Source organism: Lissotriton vulgaris, chromosome 2_1 (assembly GCF_964263255.1).
Source record: "Lissotriton vulgaris chromosome 2_1, aLisVul1.2, whole genome shotgun sequence".
Classification (NCBI taxonomy): domain Eukaryota; kingdom Metazoa; phylum Chordata; class Amphibia; order Caudata; family Salamandridae; genus Lissotriton; species Lissotriton vulgaris.
In genome coordinates, this window is record NC_141687.1 from 744,420,186 (window position 1) to 744,447,772 (window position 27,587).

General features: G+C 42.2%; 1 protein-coding gene across 9 annotated transcripts in view; it reads right to left on the reverse strand.

Annotated features, from left to right (window-relative positions):
* Positions 1-27,587, reverse strand: part of SOX6 (SRY-box transcription factor 6) — a 790,083-nt gene that overhangs the window by 439,287 nt on the left and 323,209 nt on the right. For all 9 annotated transcript variants that reach the window (XM_086956030.1, XM_086956031.1, XM_086956034.1 and 6 more), the window contains one exon: positions 9,567-9,777. In XM_086956030.1, coding sequence (XP_086812156.1) covers positions 9,567-9,777 — 211 coding nt within the window. The remainder of the gene's footprint in view (positions 1-9,566; positions 9,778-27,587) is intronic.

Below are 27,587 nucleotides of genomic sequence, written 5' to 3' on the forward strand. Positions count from 1 at the left end.
TGGAAATACCCACAAATAGGCACATTTATGGGCATTTTCAAACAGCAATGCACCCATCCCGCACCCTGGAATTGGCTGGAGATTTGCTACAGCCTGATTCCCCGTCAGCACGTTCTCTGCTCCAAACTTGGAGAGGATGAAGGGGACAGTTGTTCTCCACTGAAAGAAAAGGCTCCACACCTCCCAGCCCCCATGGAAAAAAATAAAAAAAGTATGTCTTTGAACTGCAGGCACCACAGTGCCTTTGTCTGAACAAGTGCTGAAAGCTAGGTAACCTAGTCACTTTACCACCTGAAGCAATCACACATTTAACACATAAGAATCGCTGCCCACCTCAAGTGACCAGCTACCAGTTGGCCACACAGTGCCTTGTCTACCCTATGAAGATTTACATGTTGGGTAAATGGGAGCTTGAAGAATATGTCACATGCCAGAATGACTGGACACCTGTGCCCGGTGCAGCTCTAAGGGTGTACTACTGGACTTGTTGGTGAAATCCATTCATCTGCATTTGCTTCCTGGAGTACTTTGACAGGTGCAACTTTACTACTCTACTTGTGAATGAACCTGAGGTGATTTATTAGGAACATGATTTTGAAGAAAACACATAAAAACATACCAAACTATGTTTATATATCTAAAAAAGAAAATATATGAAAATCACTGGGAGAATATCTTGGTTTCAACATGCACAATGTGTTGTCTCTGCATTTCCTCTAACTCCACTATGACAGCATCATTCCACAGCCATTAGACAAAGATATAATCAGGATGTTGCCTGATGCGAAATTCGGTGAAGAGCTTGTGAGAGGAATAAGGAATCCCAGTATTCATGATTCGCATCACGTCACTTCTGAAGTGCCAATAATTGACATTGCATGTCTTCATCACAGCCCGCTAACTGGCTATAATGCACCCATTGTGTATAATTAAAACTAAAGCAGGAAGTGCTTTATGAATGCAAATGGGTTCCAAGGCTTGGAGATTAAAGTCACATGCCTCTTTTGTGTCATGTCTGTTTCACATCAGGTTTGATCAAGCTACATGTGGCCCTCCTTTATAAAAAATGTTCCTCAAGATATCTACAGAATCAAGATAATATATTTTATTCTTTAATAATCCCTTTTAAATGGTTCGAGTAATTGAATTCTGCCTAGAATACAAATTAACCAGAAACACTTTATTAAAGGAGGCATTGGTGGAATTTGATAACTTCCAGTTGGTAAAAGAAAATGAATTAAGTTTTAATATTAACTTCCTTGGCAAAATTATATGGAAACACTCGACCTTGCTTTCTTGGACCACTGTTTTAATTGTCTGTGATTTTAGAGAGACAAAACCTTTGAAGGCTTTGATGAATGTAACCAGCCACCACTCCAAAAGGACTGTGTTCCTTCTGGACTGCCTGCTATCGCCTTGTTCTGGACACACGCACAAGTTACTACTTGTGTAACGGTATATCTGTAAGAGACATTAGTTAGTGATAGATTCTTCTTTTTTCCGGATCCAGTCTGACGCCTGGGGATATTCTAAGGTAAGGAATCTATCACTAGCGTGTCTCTTTCAGATTCTCCATGCAGTAGCAGAGAGAACTTCCTGAGCTGCTTTACCCACAAAGTCCCCTGCTTTCCCCTAATCTTGCCAAGGGGCATATTACCCTCTTACGTGATGGCAGATAGTCCAGAGGAGTGGCACCTCAATGGAAGGCTTGGCAGCTGGAAGTCCAGGTTGGCCAGTAATGTCTCTGGTAGTGTCCTGCACAACGGAATATTAAAAGTGAAGCCCTGAGGGGTTGACGTGCTTGAGATAAGGGTTTTTTAACTTTTCAGTCCCTCTTACAGGAGATGTTACTGGTAGTGTCTGCCGACAAACAGTAGACAGCTGGATTATGCACAGTACATGAATCTATAACAGAATCCCAGCACCTAACATGTATTATTTAAATGGGTAAATCGAAACAAGAGAAAGAAAATATATCGCTGTTCCTCACTGGACAAAGCTGTATTCACTTAAATCTAGAAGGAAGAAGTAAAGGCAGAGATCAACAAAGGTAGATAGTGAGATTTATCTAGCCAAGAGTTCAGGATATTCGTCAGAAAGGCGGTCGAAGAAGAATCTCTAGAGTTGGTGTTAAACAACTTCTGGGGAATGGTGAAAAGCCCATAAAGAAAGAAAGAGAATTGTCAGTGATTCTGCATAAATGTCACCACCGTATGGGACCACGGTGGTGGTGGGGGGCGGGGGAATAAATAAGCAGCAAGATAACCATTTGGTTGAAAACTGAATTTTAGAGAGACTAGGAATAATTAATAACGACACAGCAATAGGACTGTATGTCCAAAACCTTTCAGAACAGCATAGTGGTGTGGTTTTAGTCCCATCGAGTGAAAGTAAGGCTCTACTTTATTTGGAACAGTCATGTCTGCGGTCTCGATAAATAAACTTTAAAAGCTATCTCCATAAGCTACTTGCTTACCAGGATCACTAACATCTTTAGCTACGCTGACAATTCAGTGGGCCTAGAACGAATATAGTCACTATGAGTCACCAGGTATGGCCATTAATCTAGCATATAAACATAATGAACCCAAGTGGAATATTTAGCCGTAATACCTATAATTGGGCACAGGGTCTGTTGCAATTGAAAAAATCATAATGGAAGATCATAAGGCAATCGATTTAGAATGATTAAACGCTTTGAATAAAGTAGGTATTCCAGTGGGATGCTGGTGTGCATTGAGACAGATGTAACAAGCAAGTGCTATGAGTTACAAAGTCTTTGTACAAGTCATTGGTGGGATCCCAGTAAGGTCACTGTTAATAATAATAAAAATAACATACACATTTATAAAGAGCGACAGCTACTTCAAACAGAGGTGTCCCGGCGCTATAGCGGTAGGATGCATGCGTCAAGCCAAGGTCAACGAGATCTAACCTGGGCTAAAGAGCCAGGTCTTAAGGGACTTTCTTAAAGTCGGCTCCGATTGGATTAGGTGGATATTATTCAGCAAAGAGTTCCAGAGCTTAGCCGCCAACACTGTAAAAGATCTGCCTCCTATGCGAGCTTTGGCGCAGCGAGAATGCATAGCAGGTTCTGAGAGTTGGACCTTGAGGAAGTGTGTTTGTTGGTAGTGGCATAGCCGGTGTTTTAGGTAACAAGGGCATTTGCCATGTAATGCCAGAAAGGCCAGAGTTAAGGCCTTAAATTCAATCCTTTTCACCACCGGCAGTCTGTGGAGCTGTCTTATATGCGGAGAGATGTGATGTCGAAACGACACTTGTCTAATCAATCTCGCAGCCGCATTCTGTACCATTTGCAGTCTCCTAACAAGATAGCCAGACAGGTTCAGGTGCAGGCCGTTAGCATAGTCCAGCCTGGATGTCACTGAAACATGGACAATGACTCTGCGACAGTCCTCCAGCAGTAGATGTAAATATTTCATCTAAATTTACTGAAGCATGAGGCTGTTACCTGCTGGATTTGAGCTGTGAAAGAGAGATCTACTTCTCATTTCACACCTACGTTTTTTGGCGTGATCGCTGGCATAGATGGCAGGCCCATTTCTGCCACTCACCAGATGCTGGCTGCCGGCTGAAGAGCGTTGCCGAAGAACAACACTTCTGTCTTCTCTGCATTAAGTTTAAGTTTATTATTATTCATCCTCTGGCGATGTCTCTCAGGCATCCCTTAAACCTAGAGAAAGAGTCCACAGACTGGTCCCTAAAGGAAAATACCAACTGGGTGTCGTCGGCGTATGATATTGCCTTCACACCCCAGTTAGCTATGAGTGTGAAAAGAGGAGCCAGATATATGTTAAAAAGAAGTGGGCTCAAGGCCGACCCCGGTGGTAGCCCACACCATTGTTGTTTGTGTTCCGACTGGTAGGGTTGAAGGGCGACCTTCTGCATGCGATTTTTGAGAAAGGACTTCAGCCAGTTGAGTACCAAACCTCCAATTCCTGTTGCTTGGAGTCTCTGTACCAGGATTAAGTGGTCCACCGTGTCGAACGCTGCAGATAGGTCCAATATAGCTGATGCTCCAGCGTCCACAGTCATTCTTACTGACTCTGCCACTTCCAACAGTGTAGTTTCGGTACTGAAGCCAGTCTGAAATCTGGACTGTGTATCATGTAAAATATCATGTCCCTCAATAAAGTTAACTACCTGTTGCTGTACCATTTTTTCCAGCATTTTTCTTGGTAATAGTGAGATCGGGCGATAGTTGTTTAACTCCCCAGGATCCACATTGGGTTCTTTCCTCTTCAGTTATCTTATCATTGTCTATTTCTTCCACACCTCTGTCTGCCACTTCCATGCCGAGATACCGCCATCTTGATCACCTGCCATTTGATTATGGTCCTCCCAAGTGCTAAATTCTGCAAAAATCAAAAATATTCTACATCACCTCGACTGCTCTGCTCCCTTCTCTATCTGTCCCATCTCTACCTACCTAAACATCTTGCCGCTCCCATGAGCACCCATGAATCTTGGTGCTTAGTGTAGCCTTTACTGTGATTACGGTCAATTAGCACTTATATAGCGCACAGACTGCCATCAGTGTGGCACAGCAGTGCCTTATGGCAGATCAGAGTCTGAATTTTCCATCATGGACTGAAGGCTTACTGAGTGTTGTGGGGGTGTAGCTACATGAGACAATTGTCATTCATCGCCTCCACAGTGATGGTGCCCACTGCCACCTCCTCAGCTGCAGGATGCAGCCTTACAAGTGCTTAATTTGTGTCTGGGGTTGCAGACGGTGAGTATAGACACAAATTTTTGGTGACTGGGATGTTTTTTTCATCTTCAGACTTTGATCCAGAGCAAGAGAGAAAAACATAAAAGGGAGAAAGGGAGTGAGCAAATACCATGCAAATGGAAAAAGCAGTATTGACAAATAACCTACAATAGTAAGATATAGAGACAGGTAGTATAAGGAAGAGGCACAAGGAGGAATCACAACAAGGTAGCCTTGGCATATGGCAAGTCTGGTATTTAGCTCTCAAGTACATCCTTGGGCCCATGCATTTATTTCATTGTATACTAATCCCTGGGGTTCACCTCCCATGTGACATAACATCAGACCCTAGTTAAACCAAATGGTCAGGAGCAGCCTGCTTGATTGTCGGTTTAAAAGGTGGTTAACATCTCAATTCACGCCTCTCCTTGTTGTAATTCACACAGGAAATTATAGAGATCCCTCAATGCCTTTTCCTTCACATACGGGGCACAGTGAACATTTTGTCTGATAGATCACCTGTTTTTCTTTTCTTTTCAACTTCAATGTGACTTCCACTGTAAAGCATTTGAGTAACTTGCGGTCTTTTACTATCCTTGTATTTCTCATGGTTTTTTATTATTTGTCAGTATTCTTGTGCTCATTATCATTTCACCATTATGTAATTATTTATTTGTTTACTTCTTTTGAAAAGTTCAATAAAAACTATTTGAGATTTTAAAAAAAGGTGGTTAAAGGAAGGTAAGTGTTCAGTATTCCTATATAAAAGACAGATTTCTGTTTTAGCACCAGGCTATTGAGATTTAGGTAATAAATATAGGTATATAATGGATTACAATAAAGTACTCCACATATATGTACCTTGACAATATTTGTATCTCCATAGTACTTAGATGTGAAGTTACGAATAGTAAATCTATACTCCTCTTCCATCATGACATTCAAGTAGTCTACATTTTGGCCATGATATTTTAGTAAACCTATAGTTTTTGTCCTCGATATTCTGACATACAACTGTCTTTTTACAAGGTGTTAAGAGAGGTTACGTGTTTTGACTACTCCAGCTGGTGTCTTGTGTGTTAAACATATGTGTTAAAGGGGGCGAAGCATTCTGCATTTCTTACTCATAAGAATCAGGTCTCTTCAAACACTCTAGGAAAATATATTTTTACCTTTTTTAAAAGAGCCAGCTTATTTGCAATTGATATTATTTTACTATAAAAGCTGCTGCAGCTCCACAGATATCACCTCGTGTTTTATACGCGATACAACCCCAGTAAACACACTCCTTGGGAGTGGGTGACCTCAAAGAGCGTTTACTTCACAAATTGGCGCATCTTCCCTTGCACGAGAGGCACCAGGCATGGTATTCACTGCACTCTGACTATTAAGGAGAGAGCAAAGCAGCTGCGCATTATGCTTCAGCACTCACTTGACTCCCCGCAAACAGAAGGTTCCAGATTACACGCGGCCCTTGATCGCTTCCATCCACCCACAATCCGCTTCAACCAGCTGGGTCACACACTCCCAGGCTGCGCGCGCTGCCCTCGTTCATCGCTGTGGCGCAAATCATGTTCTCATTAGACCACTTGCCCTCAGACACTGAAGCACCCTCGAAGGAAGTTTAGTATTTGGTTTGGAGAAAACAAATTGATAGCATTGGTTTGCTTTCTCTAATAAGGTATTTCAACTCTAACAAGGTATTAAAAGCAAACAAGCAGCAGGCTTAATGAGATACAGCGCTTCCCAAGTGCTTTTAAAATTGGACCTTTCACTGGAGGCACCATTGCAGTGAATATACTCCAGAATGAGTGCTAAGTGAATTACAATAATTGCCATAAAGCATAAAATAAAATGAAACACATGGGCAACTTTGGTTTGGTTTTGGATATACTTCATAGTAAGTGACTAATTTTTTGTCTTAACAACCAAGTGTTTGCCTCATAAATAAGACAGGGTTGGGATTGGCACTGCTGCTGCCTGGAAACTCATGTACAGATTGTGAAACACATCTGAACCCAGGGAAGTATCTGAGTGTAGGCAGAGGTAGGCCTTTCGCAGTCCTTCCACACTTGCCTTAACCTCCATTTCTGATCCAGAAACGCAGGTGCCAGTGTCATAAAGCGCCCATGTCAATGCCACTCATGCCACAGATATGAACTTCATCAGCTGTATGTGTGAATGGGACTGTCATTGCGTCACATGCTTTGAGTTCAGGATAAAAGAGCCTGTCTAATAATCAGCCAGAACTGATAATTCTCTTGGTACTTTGTGAAGCCTCGTGTTTTCTTCCAAAATCTGCTAACCCTGATTCCTAATGACTGCTCTACAATTCGTACAGAAAATGCTACCTGCAAATACATGGAAAACAAAAGGCCCCATGAAGCACTTCTTCATTCTTAACTGCAAATTTACATGCCTCTTGAGGCTAACGCCATGGATTTGTTCAGTGGCGTCTCGCACAGGTAACGCTGTGGGATAGCGGTGCAGGGGCGAGGCTGGGTAGGGGGTAGTGGAGTGTGACATACAACGGGAAAGTGGAGAGTAAAGAAATAAATAAAAGCACTTACTTTGCGCTTGCAGCATTATGTATATTATTGGGAGCGCTAGCAGGTGCCATGGGCGGAGTACGCTGCAGTGGCCTCTGACTAGGTCTCTGGCACTTATTTTGTTACCAATTAAGAACTGCTCCACAGATCTGAAGACTGAGATCAGTGGATATATACCCCAGCAAGTACTGGGAAAAGCATGATGGGGAGACTTCTGCCTCTCTGAAAAAGAGTCCCATTCTCCAGTAGCAAAGAACCTTCTACAAATTCCAAGGGCAGACCAGTTGGTGAATGCAGAAACATCAGGAACTATAAGGGCCACTTCTGGAGGATATTTAAATGAGGTTCAATACACACACTCAAAAGACACTGTGAAGGTTAATGCCTTCCCGCAAGAAGATGTTTGTCATATCAAGAGCTGTCACATCCCATGGGGTCAGTCTATACCCAAGTGAGGATTATACACTTACAGTGGACTGGCGATCCCTTTCTTTCTTCTGTAAGATATAGATGTAAAGGGGAAGGACAGCATTCTCAATCCTCTGCAAGCAGAACAGGGCTGCTCATGTCACCCAAACAGCCTCCACCAATCAATGCATGCCTATATATATCTAGGGCCAGATTAACTAACAAGTGCTGCACCACAGCACAGCAAGACAAATCAAATAAAATTGCTGAGCTGCATTGTGCCATCTGGAGAAAGCAGATCAGTACCATATCTTTAAAGAAATTGCACAGTTCTGCTCTCTGTATGGGCTCATTCACTTTGTGCTGTCTAGCGACAATGCAGGCACCCTGAGACATAATGCAAGGGTATCTGTGCTCTGGTCAGAATAGATTGTGTGCAAGAAGGTGGACTTTCCTGCACAAAACTATCCTTTGAGGCTATTCCGTCTTTGTATGTTTGCTGCAGAATGCAACACACATGCAAAGAGGAAATAGCAAGGGGGAAAAAAGATATTTCCCTCCTTACGTCAGCCTTGGCAGGTGCACCATTTTGTCCCAAACCTATGTCTGCAAGACTTGATATGTTTATGCGTCAAAATTCGTGGGTGGATGCATGGAAATGACCATGCACCCTACATGCAACACCTCCCTGGCTCAAAGTAATGCAAGGAAGTGCAATGTGGAGTGTTGTGTTACTTTGTTTTTACAAAGCAGAACAAATAACAATTTGCATTCCCGAGTAAACATAAAAAAGTATTTTGTTTTGGGTCTATGTCAAAAAATTGTTTACATGAAACCTTTGTAAATCTGGGCCTTAATGTAAAATGGTTTATATTGGTACTCATTGTTCTCTCCAAATGTGCAATTGTATATATCTAGTGCACTAGGGCAGCTACTTGCACAATGTTTGACTGAGATACATATATTTGTCCTGCTACGTGTAAGCATAGCTGGATATACATGGGTGTATCTGGATGTGTCTTGTATACTTGCATAATCTTACTGTTTCCGGATGTTATTGCTCTATATGAACATGTCTTCCTGTGTCTGAATGTGTACTAATGTGTCAAAATATTGATTGCAACATCTGGATAGCACTGCTATTAACAGATATATATTTTCATAGGCTGGTGTACATTGATGTATTCAGATGTGTACTGGCACATCAAAATGTGAATTTTGTGAATAGTTACATCTTGCATTTTTCTGATGTGAATTCGTGTATCTGGACATACATTGGTATATGTGAATATTATTTGGGATAGGTAAATGTAGGTAGAAATTACTAATGTATAAACATGATCATTGAATGGTTCTAGCTGAATAATATTACCGTAGAGTCAGTGGCTTTATATACAGCTATGCATTGGTGAAATCAGATGTGAATTGGACTATATAGCAATGCATCCATTGGTGTATACAGATGTGTATTTGATTGTGTGAATATCACTAATGAATATCAATGTACCAGGTTTGCATTGGGGTGTACAGATTTGCATCCGTGTAACCAGATGTGTTTTAGATTATCAAAATATGCACAAGGGTGCGCAATGTGAACTGTCATATTCCAACATGCACCAGTATGTTTAGAGGTCAATTATTCTTTGCAGATGTTTATTGGGAATTGTGGGTGTCCCATCAGGTATCCTCAAATTGGAGCATTTCATAAGACGAAAGGACTAAAGGTAATGTGTTAGCTCTACTGTGTGGATCTTGTCCCATTACCGTGACAACCTTGGTCAATATTTTTAAACATGTGATTATACACTTAAGAGGCTCCCAATCCCCACATAGTCTAAAGAAGGCAAAATCCTGGATTAGCAGGTCACACATACCCTCCTGCTCCGTCCTTGTCATTTCTTCTAGCTTCTTCTGTTTCAGTGTGTCCACAACATCTGCAAGGCTTCCTTTGCGTCGCTCTGGCGTTCCAAAATTGACACAGCTCATTAGCTCGCTGCGCTCCCGGCCCCCATCGTCAGGTTTGTGTGGTGAGGTAGAGTTATTTCGAAAGGAATATAGGGAACATAACTTATTGCTCTCTGATTCCTGCAAAGAAAAAGGCACATAAGTCCACAGGCATTTATAAATGGCACATTATAGTCATCAACTGGAAAAATTCAGATAAAACCAGAATAAATGTTATTCAGCTACTTAGAGCTAGACGCTGAGGTCCAGCCCACCTATACAAGCACCATCACCTTTACCAGCTTAGACATGTGCCTCCTTCGCATCATTCACTATAATACCACGCTATATTGCTTGGTGGAATCAAGCCCAAATAATTGCCGCTTGTGTAAATTACACTAACATTCTACAAAAGAGAGTGGGGGTTATTTAGAATTTCGCAGCTAGGGAACTCTGCCACAAATGTAGCGAAGTACCCTGGCCTCCAAATTCTTATTTCAGCAGCTCTATATAGAGTTATATGAACCGTCATATTTCCGTTGGCGAAGACTTCTCTGGCTCCACCTGTTGAAACCTTAGACTGATAGCCGCATGGGCATTGGGTATTCAGTCTAAGAACCTCAGACAATCTTCCCTATTTAGGGTGGATGTTCTGACATACTTTTTATCTGTTTGGACTGACAGAAAAAGCCTTATAGTCCTAAACAGAACAAAATTATAAAAATAATTTTCATACTTTTAGAGAAAAGGTCCATCGGCTTGTCAGAGTCATTTTTTTTTGTTTTGCAAAAAAGCCTCCTGATTGTTTTTGAAAAACAAAAAAATGTGTGAGCACTCGTATAAATTGCAGTTGCTCATCAGTCTGGCAGGACCTTTAGAGGAACCACCATGGAGGTAAATAATCTGAAGCCATAGAGATCTCAGCTTGGCAGGCGGACTCCCCTAAATGTATCCCAACATTCCTAAATAACTTCCTTAGGAGAACATTCACAAATACATTTATGAGTAGGTGAGGTAGTACTCTTGTAGTACTATTTTACATACTCTTAAAAGGCTTTGTACTTGAAGTAGTTCTCTGACAATCTCCAAGGTTGACATTTTTTTATTTTGAAATGCTAACTTTAACACCTTCGACACTGATGACGAGCTGGGCTCGTCATGGCGTAGCCTCCTCGCACGCTGATGACGAGCCCAGCTCGTCACGTAAAGTGCGTTTTTAAAAAACTCAGCGTGCGAGCGGAATTCCGCTAGCGCGCATGGAGTTAATGATGAGGTCAACAGTTACAGTTTTAATGGCATTGATCAATAGATTATATACTCCTCTCCCTTAAGAAAGTCATACATCTGTCATGGTTCAATATTATAGATGGAATGTTTGGGCAGGTTAACCTTTCTGCACCCCATATACATTCTAAGAGCAGCCCATTCCTTTTAGATTTCTACTGGCACCCAGTGTGGTTCAGGCTAGGTACAAGAGAGTATAGTGGTTTACAAAGCACTACACTTCTTAAGGCCTGTCTATTGGTGGAATCAGATACCTCTCCTCTGGCAGCAGTAATTTCCTGGAATAATCCTGTGTACTTCAAGTGAGGATATTAGTCTCCACTTCCGTTTTGTTGACTTTTCATGAGGGCCGTGGGATCTTGTGCTCTCTCTCCTGATGCTGTGCATGGATTTATTTGTCAACTTTGTTTAATTGTAGCACTTTTTTAAAGACAGCTTTTAACGCAATAACTCTGCATGGACCCTATCCAATGACTTCACCTTGAATCTAAACTCAAAATAATAAGAACGTGACATACAAGTCAAATATTTTTGCACCCCTAAGCTGAACTTTGAGTGCAAATGCTGCACTTTACGTACGTAATTGTCACCTCCTAATTCACTCTACCCAGAGCAATGCAGCTTTATGTCCTTAAGGAACACTTCAGAATGCAGTGATTCTGGTGTCGGGGGAAATTGTCACATTCTAAAGTTTAGGGTTAATAATGAATTATGACATTTCCTGGTGGGACACATTGCAATAGGTGAATACCCACAAACTTGTATATTTGTGAACATTTACCTATCTCTTGTAGGTAGGCAAGATGTGCCACTATCCTAAATTTTCTCCAGAACGGCTAGGATTCTTCATAGTAACTGACCGATTGATCACATTTCCAAATCACACACTAAATGGGTTACGTCTCCTAAATAATGGTGCCCTATGGATTTAGAACAAGTAGGTCTTCGGGAACTTTCTGAAGGATATCAGTGAACGTTTGGCAAAGTCACAAACAGAATGAATGCCAACCTGGACACTGGAATGAAGGTGCTCTGCTCTCTTTACAAAGCAGCTTGATCCGGGGATCATCTATGCAATAGATATTTCCATTTGTAGGACTTGTGTCAGCAGCATGGATGTCAGGATGGTATGCGGTAGAGATCTGGCAACATTGTGCATATACTTAAATGCTAGGCAGACTAGCTTAAAATGGAAGGACGCTTTAACTGGTAGCTAGTGTAGGCAGGGCCAGATTGACCGTAGTTGGCAAAAGGCGTTTTTCCGGGAGGCTGGAAGGGTGGGAGCCTGTTTTGCAGCAGTGGGTGCTGTTTTTTGTTACTTGGGGTCGATTTTGCAGTGGTGCAGCAATATCTTCCCCCAGTAACAAAAGCAGCAGTATTTCACACATGCACACACACACACATTTCCCCTGGGGCTGGTTCAACAAAATTGCCCGGCCTGCTTTGGGCTCCCAGTCCAACCCTGAGTGTAGGGATTTCTCTTGCAGCCATGACGTATTCCAATTCATAAATGCCCGACAACTCAGTAACATGCCCCTAGGGGCACCATTAAGTAAGACTAATCTTCTAAAAAAAACATTCCCAAGGGCTTTATTGCCCATTTCATTTAATACTTCTGTGCTGCTCAATCTCAGTGCTTGTTACATTTGGCCTAAAACTTGGGGACTCTGAAACTGCTAGAAAGCCAATTTAACCTTAAAGGAGTGCACACCATAATGTCTGTGAACAAGATGGAACAAGGCCATTCATTCAAATTAACGCATACTGCCCATAGTCATGAAGAGTTTTTAGTACTGTCATCATCACAATGTGCGTAGAGGGGCAGAATCCTGAACTCGGTTGCCACTCCCATATGTAGACAAACAAGTTTTTCACTTTCATTAATGCAGTTCATCTCCTCAACTACAGGTACTTCCAGGGGAATCACAGAACCCCTGTCAAATTAGGAGGATAATTTTGCCCAGATCTTGAAGAACGGATCCCTTATCCTTCTATCTTCCTTTGCAGTAATTTGATGCATCACACAGACACAGACAGTATACAACAGACACAACTGTATCATGTTGGATACAACAGAAAACCCGAATTTTGATGCAAGCGAGGACTCCAGGCTTGGTTACAAGCTCAACACAATCAGTCCATGAAATACTTTGTGACCATCAAGAGCAAGAGGATACAAATCCTGGAAAGGCCTGCATGCCTTCACTTGTTGGTCAAACTATGCCTTTGTCACCCAAATTTAGAGCGGCGGTACACACTTGGATTTTGGTACCCCAACTCAACAATACTACAATTCCACTTACTCTACTGACCACACACTGACAAAAAAGGAAACAGACTCTGATCTGATGGAAACGTAAGAACAGTTTTGGTAGGTCACTTCCGGACTTTCATAAAATGCAGCAATGGCATCCCAAGGCCAGACTTTATGATCTTTCCTGGAGGTGTAGGGAAAATTATATTGAGGTTGATTCTGAAATCTATCTTCATGATAATAATTCCAGTTTGGCCTACCTCAAGGAGGTCTGTCACCCTTGGATGTATTGCATCAATAGGAAAGGCACTGTCTTCTGCTAATTAATAACTAGAAATGTCATGCCATGGAGGGCAATTTTCATACATATTGACTTTTTCGTGTGGAGTTTCTTTGCTGTGATAGAAAATAAAAAGAACGAGTATCCTCATCTACTTTCAGGTATTTGGAGTAGAAATACTGCAAAAAAAAAGTTGTGCAGAGAAGTAATTTGAAATTCAAAGAATGTTTGTGTGTAGTTAGATCAAACCTTGATTACATATTTATCTTGAATGCAGCTTGTGGTGTTGGGAAATATGGGAAATTATGCAAGCCAGTTGCAATTCGAGATGTTGTACGATGCAGAAAGGATGTTTCTGCTCAATCCTGTCACTGCACTGCCAGCAGAGCGAGTTCCGAAAACAAGTGCATTCCAGAGCAGCAACCGTCTATTGTTAGAGACATGGGGGAGTTGCACAAGTGGTAAAGAGGAGAAATCTGTACTCTCTGTGGTACTGCATGTACAAACATAAAGGACCCAATTACGATGCGGTACGGAAATCATTCCGACCAAATCAGTTTGGGAATGGTTGCCGACCAACTTGGATCAGGAGAGCACAACTGATTACGATGCATCTGGATGCTTCCAGCCACGATTCGGTCAGACTCTCCTTGACTTCAATGGGAGACTACGCACCGACCGAATGCATAGGCTCCCATTGAAGAAAGGGATGGTGAGGAAAATCAGCTACCCTGTGGCAGGCACCCCCGATGACCTGCCACACTGTGCATGGCTGGTAAGGGGGACTCATGGATACCCCCACTGGCACGATTGGAAAGGCTCTGGGTGCAGGGGGGCCTTCTATGGCCCCCAAAGTCTAATTCTGACTGATAATTTGACTCAGATGATATAATTTGGAAAGGCTGTCCGAATCCAGCATCGTAATCGGTCGTTCGGCCCATAGAGACGTACAGGTTTGCTCCGTACGGCTCAGTCATTCCGAATGCCGCCAGGTTCAGATTAGGATATTCCTAACGCCTAACTTGCATTGTAATCGGTTGGTCGGAAACCTTTCCGATTCGGTCAGAAAGACATGTTGCCGATCCGATTTGGACAGAGCAAATGCCGTTAGGAGGCCTTCCAAACCGCATCGGCGATTTATGCTGCCTTGCAATGGCTTGCACTGCGTTACATTACACTAGGAACTGGTAGACATTCCATGGGTGGAGCTTGGGCGTTCCTTTGCATTAACCCTTGGATTTAAAGCAATTCCAGATTAATGAAGGTTCTAACCTGGGCTTGCATCAAATCGGTATGCCTGTCAAAGGATGGCATAACAAGGACAAAAGCTGTTTTTCTCTCCTCGTTATTTCCTTTTTCCATGTGTGCTGCATTCTGCATCATTTATAGAAAGAGAAACATGACTCCAAGGATTGTTTTTGTGCAGGAAGCAAAGCCTTCCTTCACAAAATCAATCCTGCCCATAACACAGACACCCATGCACCATGGTGTAAAGGGGGCCTGGCATTGGTGCTAGGCAGCACACAGTGTGCCAGTGCAAGGAGAGAGCAGAAATGCTCCATATATGTAAATATGAAGCATTTCTGCTCTCCCCGATTCCTGCAACTCAGTGTGTGTGAAACATTACTAAATATATCCCAAAATGTATCTTTCTGCCTTATCTGCACACGAATGCACAGATACCTCATATCTTAATCTTTCTCAATCTCGCTCTCTCTCTCTCTCTCTCTCTCTCTCTCTCTCTCTCTCTTGCTCTCTTTCTCTCTCTCTCTCTCTCTCTCTCTTGCGCTCCTTCTTTCTCTCTCTCTCTCTCTCAACCTTCCTGACCTTTCCCAAAGAGAGACAATTAGAAAGAATCAGGAGTGACCAAAAGGTCATTGTTTCAACCTTAATCCTTAAAATTGTGATATCGGGAGATATCACTACTACAAAGCGAATTATCAAAAATAACTGATCTGAACAATCAGATTCCAGGAAATTACCAAGAAACACATTAATTCAGAAACATGCCATGGGAGTTGAATGCTGGGTCTGGCAAACGCTGCTGCTCATGATGCCGGAGTCTGCGATCCCTCTCCTATGTAGATATCAATGGGTGTTTCCAGTATTTTCTTCCGAAGACTCCCAAGAGTTCTTCTGTGTTTGATGTTGAGAAGTATGCAAATCACCATACTTTGATCACTCGCGTACGGTTTCAATTAAAAAGGAAGAGCCAAGAAAGATCTGATCCAAATCTATGTCTCAATGGTAATAGTCACTTGTCAGTAAGAAATGCATACAAAAATATATGTAATTAAACTGACTGCAGGATGTACAAGAAATGTAGCACTCATTGGTGCTTTGATCTAAGTCCTTCCTTCTCCCATGCCCAAAACATATTACATGAGGATTATAAAAGCTATCGTGGCAATAAACTTCTCAGCGCTATAGCACACGTGCAAAGTGTGGCAATCTGAAAAGAGAGATATTTAAAAGCAGCAACTAAATTCTAATCTACAGATCTGGAGAAGCGGATTTGAAGACTTCTTTGTCTAATGTTGCCTAAAAATAATTCAGAGTATCAGTAGCAATGATAATCAACTGACAAGCCTAATCGCCCATGACTCTTCTCAAATGCCTTAAGTCACCAGGAGCTTTATGAATGTAAGTTATGAAACAGAATGGGCCTGATTCACAAATGGCCTCCGCACTCGTGGTGGAATTCCCGCTCCTGGGGGAGCTTCCACAATCGGGGCAGAATCTCCGCAATGAGAATTCTCATTGCAGAGATTCCGTTTCGAGTACGGAGACCCCCCCACGACAGCAAAGGTCCTTTGTGAATTAGGCCCAATGTATGGCAGTGCCTTGCTGCCTACTTAGGTGAGCTACTTCTGAATTTAGAGGTGAAGGAAATACTTGTGTAAAAACGTTTTATGAATCAAACATATAGGGGCAGATTTACAAGAAACTGACGCATCTCTGCATCGGAGCAGAGATACATCAGTTTCCCTGCACCTGTGTGCAAAACCCTTACACCACCATGGATGCGTCGTATTTAAAATATGGTGCACCATGGCGCAAGGATTGCCAGATGCTTCCGAAATTCTGACAAGTCTATTGGCGTATTGCTGGAGTTGTGTCGCAAGCACGACACAACTCCAGCAATGCATGGGGAACCTATACTTATTGTGCTGCATCACTCCTTACACCTGCTCCAAGCAGGCATAAGGTTTTGACGCAGTGGCGTCCTAGAAGTGGCACAATGAAATCTTGTAGATTGAACTGAGTCACCTCTAAAAGTCTTTCCTGCATTGGAAAGCACACCCTGCATCCATTGTACCTGAGGCAGGTATAATATGACGCAGGGCATTACAACATGACGCATCTCCCTAGATACGTCACTTTGTAAATGGGCCGCTACGTGGTGCATTGTTTGCGCTGCCGCTGCGTTGCAAAAAGTGACACAAGGGTGGCGCAAAAGTGATGCAAGGGGCTTGTAAATTTGCCCCATAATGTGCGCTAGATTGCGGGATAGCTGGGATTATTTTGGCCAGAGATATTTTCAGGTCAAACGATTACAGATGACTAGAGATATAAGTTGTGAACAAACGAAGTAGCTACACTGACGACAAAAAGGATTACAAAAAATTTGCCTCACCTACAGCAACAGAATGTCTTGAATGGATGTATGACGTTACAACGCATACTTTTACAACGCCTACCTTTACAACGCATTTTTTACACCGCAACATCCATTACAACACAAACCATTACAACTCATACCATTACAACGAATACTTTGAAACTACCTTTACAACGCATTCCACTACAAAGCATACTACATTTACAATGCATACCATTACAACGCATAACATTACATTGCATGTAAGGTAAGTATTGGATAGTGTAGGGGTAAACATTACTATTCTAACTCCAGGGGGTGCAACAGTAGGGTAAGTGTTGGATAGTGTAGGGGTTAAAATTACTATTCTAACTCCAGGGGGTGCAACAGTAGGGTAAGTGTTGGATAGTGTAGGGGTAAAAATTACTATTCTAACTCCAGGGGGTGCAACAGTAGGGCAAGTGTTGGATAGTGCAAGGGTACTATGTATTTTAATGCTATGCGTTGTAATGGCATGCGTTGTAATGACTGCGTTGTAATGGCATGCGTTGTAGTGGTGTGCGTTGTAGTGTCATGCGTTGTAATGGTTGCGTTGTAAATGCATGCGTTGTAATGGATGTTGCGTTGTAAAAGTTTATTTGTAATGGTAGTGCGTTGTAAAAGTTGGTTGTAAAGGTTGTTTCCTGTCTTGAATGTCAGGATTTAGGGGGTTTATTCAGGGTAAGTGTTCATGGTGCACAAGTTCCAGCAGCTTATTCTGTACGGTACCTGAGAATTGTTTAGAATTCTCTGTTAAGCAAAGATTGGAAATGAAATCAGATGGTGAGCACTTTCTAGCTAACATTTCCAGATCTCCAATTTCATAGTAGTCAAACCAGATATGGCAGTGACGTAACGAAGCTTGATGCCCCCCAACCGCTCCTTGCAATATACATGGAGGAAGTCCCCCATGCTCCAAACCCAAGTCAGGAGGACTCAGGCCAAGGGCCCTCCACCAGTGCCCAGTGCCAGAGGGGGACCCTTGGAGCCTGGAGCACCGCGGATGCTGCGATGGCTAATGTTACTCCACTGAGCGATGCTGTTTAGCTCACCCTTTGATAGCTGTTCTAATGCAAAAGGCTTAGCTATGCAAAAAATACCTGGGAATGAAGAAAGCAACCGACAGCAGTCAATGCAGCCAAGAGAAAAAGAACCCTAGGACTTATTCATAAAACTTTATTTGGGAGTAAGTTGCACGTATTTCTTGAGCAAGCCATGTTTCATAATAAACTTTGCAAATATTAGCCCTAATTTACAGATAAAGTATTTATGGGAGTAATACATGTTAAAATTGGTTTACTTGTAAAGTATAGAGCGTTAGTCTGTGCCATCATCTTTCAGACACTTTAAAATTTTTCAAAACACCAAAATTAATTGGAAATTCTTCTAAGTCTACTTATGATCAGAAGAGAGACCAGTCAATAACTGAGCTTAGCAGGCCTGCTGGTGGATGTTTCATCGGCTGGATAAAATGACCTTAAGGCACTGTGGTGGTTTATGGTAACTGTCAGGCAACTGCCCTCATGACTCTTTTAATGTCATATTTGCGCAATCTGGGCCTGCATTCAGCACCTCACTCATAAGTAGAGTACACCACTCTTATTCTTACATTAAGAGACAGAGCTTTGGAAAAAAATGCAGTAAATCATTAGCTGAGATCACAGTGGAGAAACAGGAAGAAAAATATCGGAGGCCCAGCAGAAGGCAGATGTATCCCCTGCAAACAGAGGAAGTGAGAAAAAGAAAGTGGGAAAGAGAAAAATGGAGATGTAGATGAAAATGGAGGCAAAGAAACAGGACAAGGTAGTTAGAGAAAATGAGAGACAAGACAATGAGGGGCAGAAAAAAAATGAGACAGATTGCTACAGTGGTACTCACTGCAGACCACATGTTGTCATTGGGAACAGAATGCTTAAAGCATCTCTCCCTCCTGCCTGCTGTGACACTAAGGGGCATATTAGCAACAACTTGTGAAAATTATCGCAAACCGTGCTTAGGGGAAATTTTCTTATCGCCTCCTATCACTGGATTTTATTGCGGAGATAATGCAGTATTACCAACGTTTGTCCCCACAGCGATAAAAAATCCAGCGATAGCGGGGGATCTCATCTGTAACGTGAGATTTCCAGTAATATAAATCCTATCGCTAAGGAAAATCTCGCTAATAGGCAAGTGGGGACTTAGCCATAGAATCGACCTCCCATTGACGATTATGGCTAAGTCAGGTTTTTACCAGGTGTAAAATCCTGGTGCTAATCACAGTTAGCGCACGATTTTTTATTGCGTCTTGGGTATTGCTAATAGGCGATAGGTGTGTTAGCGACTGCTTTCAGTCGCTACCAGTTTGAGTACGCCCACTTTGCATGTCATTAGCGAAAAAATGTTGCTGACATAGCGGGCCCCAAACCGGTCGCTAGCACCTGGAAGCTGTCGCTAACTGCTGTTAGTGACAGCTTGGTAATTGGGCAATAGAAAAATCGCCGCTTTATCGACAAAAAGTGCAGCTAAAGTGGCGATAATGCCCTTGCTAATATGCCCCTGAGTCACAAATAGTGACGGACAGGCCAGGAGCAAACGTACAAAGGAGCAAGATAAACCAATCACCCTTTTTGTTGCGCTGGACACTCTCACTCCCTTTTCATGCTATTTGAATTAAATATAAAAGGCTCTTGATATGGGCGAGTTGGGGATGGGTACAACATGTAGGATAGCTTTCTGTCAAAAACTATAGTCAATGTTTTATCACAGGTCTCACCCATGAGTACCACTCAACAAATGTGTTCTTCTGCATTCACTCTAGCTGAGCTGCTGTGACCCATTCCTTGAATCCAGATCCAATCTTAATGGTGAGTGATCTAGAATTATAAATGCTTAAATTAAGTTGTCGAGCTCATATCGTGGCTCATATATTTTTACGTGTGTGCCATTTATTTCTGATAGAGTTAACTGAAATAAAGAATACTCAACAATCAGCTGCAATTTCAGTCTAGTCCTGCTGCGCTCTCAGTGATGTCACACGCGTCCATCTCTGTCGACGGCTCTACCTTGGCAGTGTTCATGTCTTACTATTTTTACCAAGTGAAGTAAGGCACATGAGAAATAAGAGCCCATGGACATTTAGTAGTACAGCAAGGATATCTGGGCAAAATGGTGGTTGTTTCTTTACTGCTGCTCTATTCTACAGGTCATAGACTCAGCAAAAACTGTGGTGCAAAGTGTCATATTAAAATCAAGCATGTAAAATGAGCCTAGATACTATCTTTGTATTACTGCTGTGGTGCTTTGTTCCTTAACCTAGACACTCTCTCTGTATCATCAATGTGGTGCCATCTTTTTTAGCCTAGATATCAGCTTGTGTTATTGCTGTAGTGTCATCTTCCTTAGCCAAGTAACTCTTGCTGTATCATTGCTGTAGTGTTGTCTTCCTTAGTATAGGCTATTGCATTGTATTATTGCTGGGGTGTCATCTTCCTTAGCCTAGATATAAATGTTGTATTATTTAACCCCTTGCGTGCTTATGGCGCGCTCAGCTCGTCATGAGGCACAGTGGATCTGTGCTCATAACGAGCTGAGCTCCTCATAATGGCATTCGGAGGGCCCAAGCGGGGCTAATTCCCCGCCTGTGCGGACGTCCTACAGGAGTGGGCGGAGTCATGATGAGCTTAGCTCGTCATGAGCACAGCTCCACTGTGTAGCATGTAGAGCTGGGCTCGTCACGAGCACTGCGGCGCCGCGCGCCCCCCCCCCCCGCACCGCAGGTGAATTAGCCCTGCGTGGAAGGGGTTAAGTGGTGCCTTCTTACTTAGCTTATATACCCTCTCTGTGTCATTGCTGGGGTGCCATCTTCCTTAGCCAAGTATCTCCTGCTGTATCATTGCTGTGGTGCCGTTTTCTTTAGTAAAGGCTATCGTCTTGTATTATTGCAGGGGCGTCATATTCCTTAGCCTAGATATAATTTTTGTATTATTTAAGTGGTGTCTTCTTCCTTAGCCTAGGTACCCTCTCGGGGTCATTGCTGTGGTGCCATCTTCCTTAGCCTATATACTCTCTCTGTATCATCGCTGCGGTGCCATCTTCCTTAGCCTAGATACCCTCTCTGTGTCATTGTTGTGGTGCCATCTTCCTTAGCCTAGATACCCTCTCTGTATCATCGCTGCGGTGTCATCTTCCTTAGCCTAGATACCCTCTCTGTGGCATTGCTGCGGTGTCATCTTCCTTAGCCTAGATACCCTCTCTGTGTCTTTGCTGTGGTGCCTTCTTCCTTAGCCTAGATACTCTCTCTGTATCATAGCTGCTGTGCCATCTTCCTTAGCCTAGATGCCCTTTCTGTGGCATTGCTGTGGTGTCATCTTCCTTAGCCTAGATACTCTCTCTGTATCATCGCTGTGGTGCCATCAATCGCCTGAGTTTGTTTGAAGGGAGCTAGAGACTCAGCCAATGGACATAGGTAGGAAAAGAAGTGGAATTGTCCCGGTTGCTTGCAGTTTTAACAGAAATGGTACCTCATATCCAGGGAATATCATGTTCCCATTCCCATGCCCTGAGAGCAACCATTATGCACTTCTGAGAACAAATAGGGTCTTGACAGAATTTGTCTTTCCAGTGATATGACTTTCATGTTTTGGTAATTTTAACTTTTGTGTGACGTGTTGGAGGCCTAACAGAATCGGAGCCCTTCTGATAACAAATGTATATTAAAGGCATAACACACTGATGGGTCTAAGCTAGGAGTGAGTGAAATATTAAGACAAAATACAACAGTAAATAAATACAAGGTACGATTGTAATACATTATGAACAAACTAGGAACACAAATAAACATATATACAGAGGTGAGGGGTACAGAATGTACCTTAAGCCGGGAGATGAGAGTGGAGAAATACAATTTACAGAGGTAGAGTAGAGAAAAGCAAATATGACGCCTTTGCTTACAACCGTCACACAACAGCACTGTCTTAGGCGAATGTGCCAAGGGGCTCAAGTGTGTTTGGATCACAGGCACAGATCTCTTAAGATGTGGTGATGCTGGAAAGCGTGAAGAGTTTGTTTGCAGAAGACCTGTGACTGGTATCACACCGAATACGAACCATTTTATTACTCTTCAAGGTATCCCTGGAACTGTCAGTGGAGGGAAGAGGAGCCCTGGCTGGGTCCCAGAACAGATAATCCTTCCAAACATGCGGGAATGTTGTAAGCTGGGAGTGAGTGTCAGTTGTACATTACACGGTTCAGGTTACAGTCATGTCCGAGTCACCTGATCCGCTCTGCCTCAGAATGGAGTGGTCAGGGGGGCAGGCGCGGGGCGTCTGTGCGCCTAGACCTCGCGTGTTCTTGGCCGCACAGGTACTGACGCACTACCCGCTAAAAACCCACGAGGTGTAAGGGAAGCTGCAAAGAGGCCTGGCGCAGATGGAGAAGGCCGGGTTTTATCTTTTGGCAGGTGCTCAATATGCAGCCCACATAATCAAGCCATAATGACTGGAGTGCGTTAATCAGCATGCAAGCCCGATTCCTTCTTCGTCAAGGAGAAAACAGATAAACTCTTAAGAGATCCGGTTAGTATGCTGACACATCTGCCTCGGCTTGAGACAGTGTTCAGGCATTGTACAAGGAGAATGTAGGGCCATGTGCAAACATTACAGAATGCCACTCGATTTCTCTCTCTCTCTCTCTCTCTCTCTCTCTCTCTCTCTCTCTCTCTCTATCTATATATATATATATATATATATATATATATATATATATATATATATATATATATATATATATATATATATATATATATATATATATATATATATATATATATATATATATATTTATATATATGTGTGTGTGTGTGTGTGTATATATATATATGTATATATATATATATATATATATATATATGTATATATATATATATATATATATATATATGTATATATATATATATATATATATATATATATATATATATATATATTATAGTTAAAAACACAAAACAAAACAAAAAAAACGCTTATTTTGCCAGTTATGATTAATTCTAAGATCCATAATTTGCAAAACAGCCATGCAAACCAAAAATCACACACGAAATGTAATTCTCATGACTCCTCTCTTGATATAATTACACGTCATAAATGATCTTAAAGCTCAGATATCTTCTTACGTTACCATTACCACTATCAATGAGACAACTACGAATTTAGTAGTTTTTATCACTTAGAGTATGTGCTGTGCTTTAAGATGTGTTGCTTTTAGGTATTGCTATATATTGGTATAAATTATATGAGCCCATAAGCACTGCATTTCAGATGTTAGTTATGGTGTTCATGACTGTTTTGCAAGTGATAGATTGCAGGGCTAACCATTAAATTCAATGGTTTCCCATTTTAACTCATAACTATACATTAACACTATGGGCTTGGTTACGATGTCAGGCGGACTTATTTCCGCCCGACACCCTTGCGGTCTCTGGACCAACCGATCTCCGGTTAGCGGTCCCGACACCGGTATTAGGATGTGAACACACATGGTGTGGTCGCACACTCCCATTTCTCTATGGGAGCTTGTGTTACAGCCATAAACCGCCGATAACACAAGCTCTCATAGAGAAATGGGAGATTGTGGTAATTCCTGCACCCCATGGCAGGCACCTCAGGTTACCTGCCACAAGGTGCAGTGATCAATAGAGGTGCCCCCTCAGTCCCCATCCAGAAGCCCCAAAACGGAAGGGCAGGGTATGCTCAGACGTGAGTCCCTTGCTCACTTTGTCACTGGATTCAAGCAAGCCGGGCTGAAGACAGCTGGAATGCCAGAAACCAGTCCTCGGAAGCTTGTTTCCGGTCCAGGGAAGACATGGCTTGGCAGTTCGGGCTGGACTGTTCCCATGAGGCACAGGGTCAGACTGATTTGCATATAGCCATGTCTGAACTGGGGTGGCAGAGTGGGCTAAAGAACGGTGATGGATTAAACCCAGTTCTTTTGACTGGGTGTGAGTGTTTGATTGATTCAGATGTTCCGTCCATCACCACCCCCTTTTGTACCAAAACAGAAGGGGGCACTGCTAGGGCCCCCCAAACAAACTTTCTGAGAGGCTTTCCATGTCAGAAAGCCCAGCATGGAATGCCTGTTGGAAACTGTGCATCGTAATTCGGACAGAGTAAAACACCATCCATGTGGATTACGGGCCGGCTTCCGACTGGCACACGGACTCCTTGAGTCCATCGGAATCCAGCCAAAATGACCAGACAGTTTTAATTCCAACCGGCTGTATTGTAATCTGACAGTTGGAATTGAAACCGGCGATCTTGGTCGGCTTTCCGACCGAGATCGTAATAAGTCCCTAAATCTTTCAATTATTTCCTAAAGTTTTTCCATGATCTAGTACACCCAACCTCTGTGAAACTGTCTAATTCCCTTGGCTGCATACAACGGGAGTTGGATAAAGAGCCTGGCCTTCAAATATAAAAATATGTATTGATCTTACACATTGTCTAACTCCGGTGTGTTTTTTATGGTTCGGTCATAGTTTTCATTGAAATGTTGTTTTTAGTATACATATATTTGTGATCAGAGCAGTGGCATAACTAAACTTGAGGGGGGCCCCGGCAAAGTACATGAAGGGGCCTTCCAGTCTCAGGACACAGCAGCTCTTAGACAAGGGGCCCGCTGCCCATGCACATTGCCGGAGGGTACCCCTTGGTGCTCTGGGACCCCTGCATCAATGGGGTTGAAGGGGCTATTGTTAAGTCACTGGATCAGAGTGCACTAGTTATTCAAGTGATTTTTACGGATCTTCTGTGAAACTTTTTTTGCTTCTTCACAGTATTGTTTACAAAAAGTTCCTAAGGCGGTGACAAAACATGCAGCAAACTGATGTTGGACTATATTTGTAGAATGGAAATATTGTCTGTATCAGGGATAGGTTCAAACACAGGCTTTATTATTCTGTATGCACTGGTGCAGATGTTTCTGGGGTGAATCGGAGAAGGCGAAATTGGAGGAAAAAAGAAGGTGCAAGTTTCTATGTTTTGCATGTCATGTTAAAGAGAATGCTGTCATTAGTACCCCAAGCATTCCAAAAGTGAGTGTATTTTTTCATATTTTAACAGTTTTTAATGTAAAATGCACGCAAGCGAGGAGTATTTTCAATCCAACTCATCAAAAAGAGTAATAATAAAAACGATGATTTTGAAAAAAATTAAATACATGAATTTTAGTTCAAACATATACAGTTAAGTGCAGTGCTTAATTAGTAAAATAATAAGGTTTTGCACAGAAGCCATCTCCTTGAGTGGCAAGTGGTGTAGTGCTGAGAAATGCCATCTATATGCATAAGCAGTGGGAGTCCTCTGACATGGTCCACCTATTGCTAGTAGTGCCACCACATTAGTGACACAACTCGTGTGGCTGTAGCTGGCAATGACATTCCATAGGATGAGGATAGGTCTAGAATCATATTGCTTTCCTGCCGGCTAATCTCAGAAAGAAAGACACAACAGGCGCAATTCTGTTCGCCACAAGAACACTCAAATGAATTTATCCAGCCATTCAATCACCCGGTGCACTAAGTGGAAATACATCCTAAATGTTGAATCTATTGAATGACAGTGCCTAAGGCATAGATCGATAACAACAGACATTTCCATCAACAGTCGACTTTCATGCGTACAATGGTTTGATAACGAGATGTGATGATGAAGTAAATCGAGCCAAATAAAAACAAAAAGCAAGTTAAATCGTCTGGAATCAAGATCTAAAATCACTTTGGAAGTCACAGAGGTACTAACATTCTTGGTTGGTGGATTTCTGATGCTGGTTCTGCCCACCAGCTATAAGCCATTAAGTAGGTGAGTGCTGTTCACATTTCCGGTACCATTTCAGATGCAGAGCGGACAGCGGATGGACCTTGGTATGGACCCTGCCACGAAACTACAGCAATAGTAAAAGGACTATGGTGTTCTAAACTGGGCATCACCTAATGGTGGTGGCAGCAGCACCCCTTCACAGGTGTTTGATGTACCTCAGCGTGAAGGAGAAGATTTGCAATGTTGAGGACAAGAATACACCTGCTTCACTATTAGAACTTATTATATGGATTGTTGGCTATGGCATTCCAAAGAACGGAGGCGGGAATCAAATCTCTTGCATGGTGATTAACATCACAAAGAGAGACACAGCAGGAAAAATCAACCCACATGCCCCTACTGAACCCGTGACTGGTGCGGCAAGCATCCAAGGAAACACAACAAATGGCCACGCTCAACTTTAATGTTCCAGCTGTGCAGCAATTAGTGGTGAAGTATTTTCAGTCAGGCTGAGTGTCAGCTGGGTCATGTTCTGCAATCATATTATTCAGAGTTTGCTGAGATTTATATGTTTGCTTTGTCCTTGCCCTCCATATCCGCCAGAAAAAAAATCAAAGGAGTCCTCCTAGTAACGGCGGAGGCCGTGATATTGTTTCCTGTGCTTCAGAGCCACGGAGGGGAACTGGAAGCGATAGGCTTGAATTCTGTGCTCGCCGACACAGAGGGCTGGCCCACACCCAGGCCATTGTGCTGCTTGTATTAAAATCTGGCTGCTGATATGATAATCTCACTGTAAGCCAGGCAGCTCTTGCTACCCACTTGTTACAAATTATGGGATACATCGAAAGAAATGGGCCCCCAAGTTGGGGTGTTCATTGGCAGCAGCACTTCCCATTTCTTTAAATCCCTTTATTACACCCTCTAAGATCACTGCTGGGAAGAACTATAGTGTGGGAGTTTTAACAAAGTATGTTGGCTTGTAGACATGATGAATAGACAAAGTCCCTTGAGGCAAGCAATTCTTGTTATGAAAAGGGAGTGAGAGTTTATCAACATGTGCAGCCAATGCATTCTTTACCATGATAAGCCAGAATGTAGCTTGGAAGTTGTGCTTTATAAAGAGACACTCACAAATCCACCAAAGGGTGCAGATGCTGAATCAGTTGTGGCAAAAGGTTGCCTCCTTAAACATTCTATAGTTTAGTTCCATGTTCCTGCACCCCAAAAAATATAGACTATGGGGGTGATTTGTAATCTGGTGGCCAGGCTGCCAGACCCCCATGTCAGCAGAGGGGTTATATGACATGATATTGAGAACAATATCACTGCAATACACAAATATTGTGAAAAAATATTGGGAACCAAAATGTGTTTTAGATTCAAAATTATTGAAACAAAATTATGTAAACCAGATTATAGTAAAAAAAACCTGCTATTATATTTCATTACATTTAAAAATGACATTTCTAAATAATAAATAATTAAAATAATATTTGAAAAAATTATAACAATAAAAACATACTTAAAAAATGAAACATCAAGAGCTAATAAAAATAAATCACATTAAAAGTACTAAGAAAATTAAGGACACACATATATACATGTGTGTGTTTGTGTGTGTGTGTGTGTATATATATATATATATATATATATATATATATATATATATATATATATATATACACATATGTATTTATATAT